Source organism: Phycodurus eques, chromosome 7, assembly GCF_024500275.1.
Source record: "Phycodurus eques isolate BA_2022a chromosome 7, UOR_Pequ_1.1, whole genome shotgun sequence".
NCBI classification, from domain to species: Eukaryota; Metazoa; Chordata; class Actinopteri; order Syngnathiformes; family Syngnathidae; genus Phycodurus; species Phycodurus eques.
This window is the reverse complement of record NC_084531.1, coordinates 24164918-24177446: the sequence shown is the minus strand read 5'-3', so window position 1 is coordinate 24177446 and position 12529 is coordinate 24164918. Positions and strand designations below refer to the sequence as shown.

At 40.4% G+C, this 12529-nt stretch overlaps 1 protein-coding gene across 1 annotated transcript in view; it reads left to right on the top strand.

The window, feature by feature from the left end:
- Positions 1-12529, top strand: part of grm5b (glutamate receptor, metabotropic 5b) — a 34431-nt gene that overhangs the window by 10335 nt on the left and 11567 nt on the right. Inside the window, exons 6-7 of the mRNA XM_061681192.1 lie at positions 9423-9658; positions 12012-12133. Coding sequence (XP_061537176.1) covers positions 9423-9658; positions 12012-12133 — 358 coding nt within the window. The remainder of the gene's footprint in view (positions 1-9422; positions 9659-12011; positions 12134-12529) is intronic.

Sequence of the window (12529 nt, the reverse complement as noted above, 5' to 3'; positions counted from 1 at the left end):
GGACGTCTCGTGTATCTTTGGAAGACCTTACAGTACACTTGTTTCATTGTGTGACGTACTGCGCCAATGATGGGTATGCAGCGCGCGAAGAAGCACAGATTCTTCCGTTCGTCCATGCTAAGACTGTTCGCAAATTGAAAATAATACATAAATAGATGTAGTTTTTCTATGACAATTTTGAGTGTAACCCAATTAAAGGGTCGCTCGTAACCTGAGGTTCCATTTCACTTTAAGAAGTGTGTTAAATGTATTTAAAGTGTGTGCGAGGGATAAAATTCATTTTAACCTTTATATCACTTCTCTATTTTCCTTCTGAATCAAACTGATTGTGTTTTGTTTTTATATGAGAAGTCAGAGCCTTATGGTGTTTATGTCCCACACTACCTTGAGGCACAAGTGTGTGAAAGTCCTTAAAATGTATTTCCCTGTATCTCACACCCAATAAATCTAATTGAGGGCAGTGCAGGGAAACATACAGGGGGAGATGCTTGTGGAAAAGCAAGGACAATGGGTTATTGAAGCAAGCTGAGATAAGAGCTAGATCAGTTCAAAAGCTCAAAGTCGAGCTGAGTGTCATGGATGATGAAAATAAGAGTTACTTTTTGGCTCTCTTTGGTTAGTTCATATCAATTGGATTTAATTTAAACAGTTCGGCAAAGTTAAAATGAAAATGAGACACATCTGGATGTTTTGCAACAAAGTGAAGTGAACCGCTGACACCCTGTTACCTACTAATCTCCCCCTTTCGTCTTCTCTCTCCCTCTCACTCCCTCTTTCTGTGTGTGTGTGCTCAGTGCTACAATATGTGTGCTGCATCACAGCCCCTGCGCAGCTTGTTACTATAGCAACCACAGAGCCTGAAAGCAAGAAAATAGAGAATGTGAGAGAGAATGTTAGAAAAAAAACAGACAGATAAGAATCTTTACTTGTGTACTATGGCAATAAAAGGTCTTCACCACTAAACCTTGTTTTTTTTTTTTAACCTGTGAAAATGTAACTGTTCACACACTTAAAGGACCCGGTTCTGCCAAAACAAGTTGGTGTATTTAGTGAAGAAAGAGGGAAAAGATCAAGGCTCTGTCTGTGGCATGTGGTACCACTGAGATGTGGGAGAGAGAATTTAAAGTCCAGAATAACACATCTAATTTACTGTAGTTGCCTAGTTGTCTCTTGGACACACACTTGCATGTATACACATGAGTGCGCGCACACACACACATGCGCAGACACGCACACACGCGACGGTTCTGTGGGTTGATAAATGTCTCGTTACTGCGCATTCGCTGCATGCACCACTCTCTGCTGTCAAACACACGTTTTGTGTGTGTGTCTGTGTGTGCATGCCTGCGTGTGTGTGTGTGCGCAGCTTGAAACTATCATTTTTGCCAGCGTGTGAAGAAGGCAATGTCTCAGACTGCTTCGTCTAAGGCAGCCACGGGTCCATCATTAGTTTCAACAAGATTGTCCATTAAGGGCTTCTGCTTGCATGCATCTAGATAAAGGTTTGCTGTGTTTGTGTTCATACACAATAGCGGTGGAAAAAATAATAGATTCTTAAATGATGCTGATGTAAAAAAATTCAGAATCAATTACATTTCAATAATTCATTCCTAAATGCGCTATATACTATAATGATTATTAATTAATGTAGTGATGGCAGAAGTGCCTCGAAATGTCCCACACTGGCACTATGAATTCATTTACCGTATCATGTTATATCATTACTAGCAAAGCTCAAACCAGCTAAACAATATTTGAATTAGAATTTTATTGTTAATTCTGTTTAATCCAATTTTTACTTTCAAATTACAGTGAACTTCCCACGTACTCGTGGTTTGCCGTTTACAAATACATTTTTTTAATTTTTTTTTTGTGGAACCCATCCACAACTATTTACTGAAAAACTTAGTTTTGTGTGATTTGTGCTCATTAGGAAGTACATTGAAGTGATACAACTCAACTGTGAGACTAAAATATTGTACGTCCAGGAGGAGCTAGTTGCGCTTGTGTTGTTATTGAGAATCTGCGACGTGTGTGTTTTTGCTCGGCTGATTGGCTATTAAAAAGCTCAAACTAACAAATGTCAGAGGTTTAGTTATTGCTTGACATTTGGTATTTTTAGGGGTTGCGAAGCGGCGACAAACAGTACATGCCAGCAACGTTACACATCTGCTGCATTTTTCAAAAATCAAATAATCTGTAAACTGTTAATTTTTAAGGGTAATGTTGTAAGATCTTTTTGAAATGATAGTGTTTTGGATCATAGTCGGTGGTATTTACAGTTTAAACTATTAATATAGGCAATAATAAATTTTTAAGGAGGAGTCAGTTTTATTATTCGCGGCAGAGCTCGGCCCCTATTACTGCAAATAGCGCGGGTGTACTGTATTTACGTACATTGTGTTGCTTCGGGCTGTAAATCCTTGTTGAAATAAGCAAGGATGTCAATTCATGTTGTTGCTGGCTAAACACTGTTTAATAAAGTACATCCACATATGACTCAACAGACTACAACCCTTCGAACCTGAACCAAAGAATGGATTACCACATGTAACTAAGTTTTTCTGTAAATGAACAACACAACCTGGTAAATGTCCTTTACATACTGCACTGTTTTGGGTATGTGAGTATTTTATCAACTAGGAAAAAGTTCATCCCTTAATATACATGGTAAGAAATTACTTCAGTAAATAGTTACATTACTTATATTTAAATTCACATTCAGTTGAGTTCCAGACCGGAACAATCATTTTTAAACTCAAGTACACGACCTGAAGTTTGAGCAGACGGAGGTCCCTCAGTGAAGCAAAACAGTGTAAGGGAAGGGAGCAGAGATGAGAGCATAAGTAACCGAGGGAGCCAAAGGCCACCGTGGTGATGAAGATTAAGAAGTATCTCGGAGAGAGATCAGTGTTATACTGATGTTATATTACCTTACTTAATACAATGCCTGTGGGGCCAAATTTGAAAATGACACCTCCCTCATGTGTAAAGAAAGAAAGAGAGAAAAAAACTGTCAAGTGTATTTTATCTAGAACGCAGGTGTCAAACTCAAAGCCTGGGGGCCAAATGTAACTTGCCACATAATTTTATGTGGCCCACTAAAGATATAAAAGTAATTCTGCTTCATCTTTCTTGCTAGATGGATTTGTTCTTTTTATTTTGTAATAAAATATATACCAACAATATAATTTTTGCTGTATATTTTCAAATATGGCGGCACGGTGTATGACTGGTTAGCTCATCTCCCTCACAGTTCTGAGGACCCGGGTTCAAATCCGGCCTAACTTGTGTGGAGTTTGCATGTTCTCCCCTCCTCTTCCTCTCACATCCCAAAAACGTGCATGGTAGGTTAATTGAAAACTCTAAATTGCCCGTAGGTGTGAATGTGAGTGTGAATGGTTGTTTGTTTATATGTGCCCTGCGATTGGCTGGCAACCAGTTCAAGGTGTACCCCGCCTCTCACCCAGTCAGCTGGGATAGGCTCCAGCCTAGTGAGGATAAGCGGTACGGAAGATGAATGAATGAGATTTTCAAATATGGAACTAATACAATACAAAGAAGTCCTTACGGTTGCTTTGTCACAGCCCCCTTTGCCATTCACCTTAACCAACAGGACCTGCTTTGACCTGTTTTGCCGGAAGTCAGTCGCGCATCTACAAGAACTTTCAATTTTGAAGACTGTACGGTTGTATCCTCAATGGCTTTCTCTCTGCTTTTTCCTTTTGTTGACCTATATTGACATCATCATGTCATCATTTCCCAACAATTACTTACTTATTACTACAATTATATTCCCCCCCCCCCCAAAAAAAAATTTGTTTTATTTGATTATTTCCCAGTCACAAATCTTTTATTTAAACAAACCCAAATGGTACACCATTGCGAGTGTAATGATTCATAGGGCTGACTTTCCCACAGCCCACATGGGGTTGGTTCCCACTCAATGACTGCGCGAATTCAAGTACGAATTATTGTCTGTCTCTGTGTCCTGTGATTGACCGGCCTATAGTCAGATGAGATGGGATCGAGTTTACCCTCACCTAGAACAATGTGAGCGTAATGATGGATGCGCAAACGCAAATGGTGAATATATATATATATATATATTTTTTTTTTTTTAAATAAAAAAATGCTGATGTAGTTGTACAAGACACACTGTGATTCCTATGAGCTCACATCAGAACTCTGAGTCAATAATGTAAACAATATGGAAGGAAAACCAGTCCAGCATCGATTAGCCAGTTAGATGACCACAAGTCTGAAAAGTGTACCTACTGCTGTTCTGCTCAGGTACCCTGTTTGTGGTACCCTGCAAGCTGCACCAACATATTCTCTTTCACACATTCATGGAATAACTACAAAAGACAACTATTGATTTTTCTCAGTCTTTGTAACAATACTATAGAAAATGTTAGCCACAACAAAGGTGATATTTTCAGATGATGGGTGTAATGAAGTAGTAGCAGTTGTGAGTGAACTGGACCAGGTGCCAGGGGACTAAGCGTGGGCTGCTCTTCCTAAGGTGTCATTGACTGTCATCAAAATGGTCAGACCAATTATATACAGGTCAGACCAATTATATACAGTCACTGCATTGTGGCCATACATAGATACTGGCCTTACATCCATTTCCGTGAGGTCAGTAAAAATCCAGCTATTTGGAAGATAGCTCTAATATATGGCTAAATGAGTTTTGATTACTGTTCGGGTGAACTCTTCTTTTTGCTTTTCTGTATAGATTTTCAAATGCTATCAGAATATCTTCAAATTACCTTCAATATCCTTTAAATTATTTAAACTACAACTAAACAGTGATACTTTGCTGCGGTGTGCTCTTATACACCTGTATCATGTCCTTTTGCTATGAAATATTCACATAAATCATTCAACATTTTCTCTCCCCAACTGTCTGTAAAAGGACTCACTGAATTGTCAAACTCTCAACAGAACTGTTTCATGCGCTGATTGAATCTCTTTGTATTTGTCCACTACTGTAAAACTGCTAATTGTTATTCTCCCAGAAATTTGTGTGAATTCACCCAGCTGGAATTTGACAAAAGAAACATAGGACTACACTACATACTGTACATAGCAATCCCCAGATACTGTAACACAGGGGTGTCAGAATTTTTTTGTCACAGGCCACATTGTAGTCACGGTCTCCCTCGGAGGGCCGTTATGACAGTGAAATCATATCAATGTTTGATTGCCTCATCATCTTATTACATACAGTGTACACAACAAATTGCTGGATAACTAGTTTTGAAATCAGAAGTCAAGAATAATAGTTTGTTCAACTATTATTCAAGTTAGTGTAAAAAGTGGTTTGGTAACAAAAAAAAAATGCGTGCCATATCTCAATGTTATGATTTATGAAATATGACCATTTTAAATTATGGTACAGATTTTAGCAGGAATCATGGAAGTTGACGCAGACAATTTGCTTTCGTGGGCCACATAAAATGCTGTGGTGGGACAGATCTGGCCCCCCGGCCATGAGTTTAAGACCTTTGTCTTAAATTTTCCCTAATTTTTAATCTAATTAATTTAATTACTAATCAATACTACATTTGCGACTTAACCTCTGACTTGGGTGTGCATGTGTGTATTTGTTTGTAGGCCTGTGCATGCTGGGTTTTATGGGTTTTATTTTGTATGGCTGTAAGAAGCAAATGTTCCTGTATAATTTCTGCCAGGTTATCATTGGTTGATATTGTATGGGGGAGGGTCAAGGCATGTTATTGTACCACATCATTAATTACTGCAGTGATCTGTTGGCAGCACTGTTACAAAAGAGATTTAACTATTGTGCCAACACACAATATTTGGCCTAATTATTTTGAGCCAAGAAACACAGGTACAGTGCAGAACATGTTTTTGTACACCTCTGGATCAAAGCATTCATGCTGAAGCAATGCACCTGTGTTACTATTAAGCAAAACATAATTTAAGTGAAAGTGAAGCAATTAATCAAGTGAACATTTAGCATTCCAAAAGATGCCTTAACTTGTTTGATTGTTAGCTCAGATGAAATATGAAGTAGAGTTTGCCTTGATTTACGGTGTAATGATGCTTTCCCACATTAGTCAAATACTTTCGACTTGAGAGGAGTTTTCTTCTTGGTTTAACAAAGTAATCAATTGCCAAAGAACAATTTGAAAATGGGTTATGGTTTCTTTCACTTTTATTCTTTAGGGATCAAATGGAAATTCCCACTGCAGGGTTTTGTATATTGTAAAGGTTGTAATACAGCTGGTGCAGATTAGCAAGAAACATAATATACAATTCTGAAAATTACATTTCCATTCATGGCAGCTCATGTTTGTTTTAGAGTGAACGGTAAAGTGTATGAGAGATGAATATGTTTGTGTGTGCATACTTAAAGCCAGTGTGCTTTTATGAGACAAAGTACAGACAGTTGGTTGAGCGTGGGCCGGGAACCATGGCAACAGTCTCCGGGTCCTAGACTGAGGGAGGTGGAGAGAGGAGAACCGGAATGTCATTAACATCAGTCATTTTGATCAAAAATGGAGCTAGTATTTCATCAGTATTTATGCTTCTACAGTAAGCCTCACACAAGTACATGTACTGTAAATGTGTGGCGTGTTGTAATCCCACTCCTATACACTGTAGGGCTCTTATGACGCCCTCCTATTGAAACATTGCCCACACAATTCTATAGTGTTGAGTGCAATTTGAATACCCGCGTTTGTCGTGAAATCCATTACAACAAGCACTTCGTAACCGGCATTGTGTATCAAATCAATAGTATCTTTTTATGGTGGTATGGCATGATGCTCTTAAAAAACCCCCATAAAATGGCAGATGTCGGTCATGCTAAACTCTCTTCTCCCTTCTTTTGTTGGTTCGTCGGAGTGACATCTATTTATACAGAGATTCCCTAACGAACTAACTCTACCTATTATGAACACAACTACTTGCAAGTCAGTGTGCTCCCCCCAAAAAGAATTACTCTGATTACATTTCGGTCACAGTGAGTGACAACACAATAATTTTTCCCTCGACAATACTCCTTCAGGGCGTGATTGCAAATTACAGGCTTCGTCATCACATCCCTTATTGATAATCATATTTTATCATAATGTCTTAGACTGTGACATAAATGAAAATGATTGGTGAGGTTATTGTGGCAATCATTTTTGTCCAAAGGAATGTATGATGAGAGACTAAAAACTTTTAAGTTTGGTAGATAATTTATAAAGGTTATGAGTGGTTGGCCCAACTTTGTCAGTGCTGATGACAATGCAGCTGTTAGCCATTACTCAGTATGACAGTAATGCAGCTTTGCGTTTGTGTGTGTCCATTGCCAGTGGAATTGACCACAACAAAAGTCTGATCATTGAGTGAAAGCAACATAATTAATTGAGAAATGTAAGGAGGAAAGATGCAGAAAGACAGATGGGGGAACAACAAACTATCTATATTTGTGATAAACACAAAAATGAAGAGGGGAAAAACAAAGAAACCTGATTATTATGACATTTTATGAAAGAAGAAACAAACAGCTGCTCCTAATGTGAATGAAAAAGAACTGCAAAAAAATAATTTGACACTTTTGACAGACTAATTACCGTACTTGGCGTCTTCATTTTGGTTTTGCCTCAGTGCATGTTCTTTTCATTCTCACCAACTATCACAATTTTTTTCAACACCTCTTTCACACCTTGACTTTGTTGCAAGATATAATCAGTTATCAATAATCAATCAATATCCCCAAGGAAAAGTTCAGATATATTTGAGGTTGAAGAAACCTTTACAATACCCGTAGGTCTATTTCACAATTTGATATGAGTACACAGAATAGGACTAGATCTTTCAGTTCCTTGGGTAAGTAGGCACATCTTGAAGATAACTTCAGGTGTGGAGTGCTGAAAGGGAGGTAAAGTATCTCGTTGGGGTCATCAGGTGGGCACCCTGCTTCATGTACGTTTCGTTGCTTGCCAGCATCCCAGGTACACCCCCCTCAATTCCATACCCTCCATGCCTCCATGTTGGACTCTCTACGGCAAGGGCGTCCTTCCCACTGAGCCATGTATACGCCTGCATATTATCTGTCCCTATATTGGTGCCCAGTTGTTGTCTTTGTGTCTGATCAAGAGCCAGTTCCTGCTTTTTTCGGCAGCACTTGGCAGGGTCTTAATATCCTATTTGAGGGAGTGGAGGGATCCCCTCACTCCCATTTTCCCCAACAGACTGATAGTGGATTCTGTTACAAATCCCCTGCATCCCACCGGAACTGGTAAAATGAGGATCTGCCAGCTGTTCTGGGATGCTGTAGCTGCCTGGTCGCAATATTTCTGAGGGAAACAAACTTTATTTTTTTTAATCAATGTCCACTTTCAACTTCCACTATCGAGCAGACTGCAGGATGCTAGCAGCCTGCAGGATGCTAGCAGACTGCAGGATGCTAGCAGACTGCAGGATGCTAGCAGACTGCAGGATGCTAGCAGACTGCAGGATGCTTGCAGACTGCAGGATGCTTGCAGACTGCAGGATTGATGTAATACAACAATCTGTGTAAATTTGTTTTTTTGCCTATTATACTCATCTTGCTACAGTCGGGGTGCCGAGCTAATGCCAAAATAGTTAATTGAACCATTAACCAAGGCTGGTGTTTGTGCAATGGTGGTCTCTTTTTATTTGGGAAGAGTTTAGGACATTTCACAAAGTGATGCAATAGAGCCACATCACATAGGTCATCTGCTTGTCTCTGCTATTTACATCTCTTTTTTAGTTGAACAGAGAAAGACAGAGCCTTGCACATCTTCGCTCATCAAGTATATTGTTTTAACTCCAATACAGTCATTGAATCTTTCAGCAGCTGACCCACACATTGGTATAAACAGGCAGTTCGAGCTTTTGTGTTTTTTGTATCCCCCCAAGCAAATATTTGCCCTGCCGAAGCTCAAGCTGGCAGACAACTGTCAAATTACAAATTTCAATTGAATCTACCCCTATTCAAACTAAATTTGCTATGTGAGAGGCTGTATCGTCAATGGCATTTTAATGTGCATAACTTTAAGGGTGAATTGAAAGCGAGGTGACAGGTTTGTTGGATTTATTCACTGGGGCATTTATGAACATTTCTCATTTGAAAAGTAAAGGTACTGTAAATGCAAATCCCTTATGGCATGATTTGGTGGCTGTAGTGAAGTACCTTAGCAATGTCAGCATAAGGAGTGTCAGTACCACACGAGCAGGCTTACATTTATTGATTTTGCTAGTGACGATAATTTAAATCTTGTCAGAGGCACGTGGTGTTTGAGCGCGATAGTAGATATCTCAAATGAAGCATTATGCAATAGCAATAATCAATAATAAACAATAATTACATGCGTACATTTAAATTACCTGATGTCAAAATATTCTGAAGAATATGTCTGTCTGTGTCTTGTCAGTGACGGCTGGGCGGACAGGTACGATGTGACAGACGGTTACGTGAAGGAAGCCGCTGGTGGCATAACGATCAAACTACAGTCTGCTGACGTCAAGTGGTTTGATGACTACTACCTTAAACTGCGCCCTGACAACAATCTCAGGGACCCCTGGTTTACAGAATTTTGGCAACATCGCTTTCACTGCCGACTGAAGGGGCACCCACAGGAGAGCACCAAGTACAACCGCACCTGTAGCAGTAAGTAGGGGCAGCTTTAACATAATGGGCAAACACCTTGTGTCACCGCTAGATTTGTTGTTTAAGCAATGCAATAATGTATGTACCGTAAATAATTATTTCTCAGTCTCTTTATTCACAATCAGAAAAAACGGAAACTGGAGAAAACCATTTGTAACTAGTTTGTGTTCGAGGTTCCTTATACTCCACTCCACATCTAGTATAGTTATACTACAACCACAATATGCGTTACAGTATCTTTTCCTTTCGGCTTGTCCCATTAGGGGTCGCCACAGCGTGTCATTCTTTTCCATGTAAGCCTATCTCGTGCATCCTCCTCTCTAACACCAACTGCCTTCATGTCTTCCCTCACGACATTCATCAACCTTCTCTTTGGTCTTCCTCTCGCCCTCTTGCCTGGCAGCTCCATGCTCATCATCCTTCTACCAATATACTCACTCTCTCTCCTCTGGACGTGTCTGCTCTCTCTAACTTTGTCTCCAAAACATTGAACCTTGGTTGTCCCTCTGATGAGCTCATTTCTAATTTTATCCAGCCTAGTCACTCCGAGAGCGAACCTCAACATCTTCATTTCCGCCACCTCCAGCTCGGCTTCCTGTTGTCTCTTCAGTGCCACTGTCTCTAATCCGTATATCAAGGCTGGCCTCACCACTGTTTTATAAACGTTGCCCTTCTTCCGAGCAGAGACTCTTCTGTCACATAACACACCTGACACCTTCCTCCACGCGTTCCAACCTGCTTGGACCCGTTTCTTCACTTCCTGACCACACTCACCATTACTCTGGACGGTTGAGCCCAAGTATTTAAAGTCCTCTACCCTTGCTATCTCTTCTCCCTGTAGCCTCACTCTTCCCCCACCACCCCTCTCATTCATGCACATATATTCTGTCTTACTTCGGCTAATCTTCATTCCCCTCCTTTCCAGTGCATGCCTCCATCTTTCTAACTGTCCCTCCACCTGCTCCCTGCTTTCACTGCAGATCACAATGTCATCAGCAAACATCATGGTCCACGGGGATTCCAGTCTCACCTCATCTGTCAGCCTATCCATCACCACTGCAAACAGGGAGGGGCTCAGGGCTGATAACTGATGCAGTCCCACATCCACCTTAAATTTCTCTGTCACACCTAAAGCACACCTCACCACTGGTCTGCTGCCATCGTACATGTCCTATATTATTCTAACATTCTTCTCTGCCACACCAGACCTCCCCATGCAGTACCACAGCTCTTCTCTGGGTACTCTGTCATAGGCTATCTCTCGATCCACAAAGACACAATGTAGCTCCTTCTGACCTTCTCTGTAGTTTTCCATCCATATCATCAAGGCAAATAATGCATCTGTGGTACCCTTTCTTGGCAAGAAACCATATTGTTGCTCGCAAATACTTCACTAACTTCCCCCTTACTAATCATTGCCTCCTCTTCCTTCTCTCTCATTTTCCTCATTCATCAACTCCTCAAAGTATTCTTTCCATCTATCTAGCACACTACTGGCACCAGTCAACATATTTCAATCTCTATCCTTAATCACCCTTACCTGCTGCACATCCTTCCCATCTCTATCCCTCTGTCTGGCCAACCTGTAGAGATCCTTTTCTCCTTCTTTAGTGTCCAATCTGCCATACATGTCATCATATGCCTCTTGTTTGCCATTTGCCCTATGTCGCATCTTGATGTATTCCTTTCGCCTCTCCTCTGTCCTCTTAGTGTCCCACTTCTTCTTAGCCAACCCTTTTCCTTGTATGATTTCCTGTACTGCAAGGTTCCACCACCAAGTCTCCTTCTCTCCGTTCCTGCCAGAAGATGCACCAAGTACTCTCCTTGTTGAGGGCATGCCATATTAGGAATAAGAGTTTCATTGACAGGCTTTTTACAATAGCTGGTCACGGAACAAAGACAAGCTGCTCGTGTACATACTATTATCCATGCCTTTTGGATACACACCGCTCTCTGGTTTACCACGGATATCCTTTTTGGCTGTGGCAACAGCCCCTTTCATTTCTCTGTGCTCCTCCCATTCCTCTCTTTTTCATTGGCTGCATTCATAGGTAAAATACAATGAGAGCACAACTTCAAAGGGATCACATCTCCTGTATTCTAATGAAACAGGATGTGAAATCCAAATGAACAGGAGACAAAAAGAAATGAGATAGGCCAGTGAGAAGTGGCTCCTGAGAAGCAACGAGAGGCCGCCAAGTGGTCTTTGATGTTGGAAAAGAAAACCTTGTTGCATTTCGTACAAAATACAGAGGGTAATATTAAGGGTAATATTAAATCAAGAGTTTTCATATAGCTGCCTTTCTCATTAAATTATTCTTCAAACACCAACACCCCTCCCCCACTTGTGCAGAGCGAGAATCTCTCCGGCAGCAGTATGCGCAGGACACCAAGATGGGATTTGTCATCAATGCCATTTATTCGATGGCATATGGCCTGCATAACATGCAACGTGCACTGTGCCCAGGCTATCAGGTAGGTGCTGCTATGATGGATGATAGAGGGATACAACAGATTGAGTAGCTAAGACAGGTGTGCATGTAGAAATGAAATTGTAGGGAGATTTCAGATCACAATTATCGTGACCAAAATGATCATGGTTATTGGTGTTATTGCTAAAATAAACAATTACATACCTGCACCCAAAGCATTGCAGGTTGTATTTTGAATACCAAATAAACATCAGAAAAAATAAATTCACCATCCCCATTAGAGGGGGAAAAAAAGGGGAGGGGAAAAAGAAATTGTAAACCACAGCAACCAGAATCATTGTTGTTGTTGACAATCATCTGTACAGTAACTTAAAGCACTTAAAAAGTACAATCAGTACACATTTTTCCTCATCGAGAGGTGAAAAGCAGTTCATTAAGT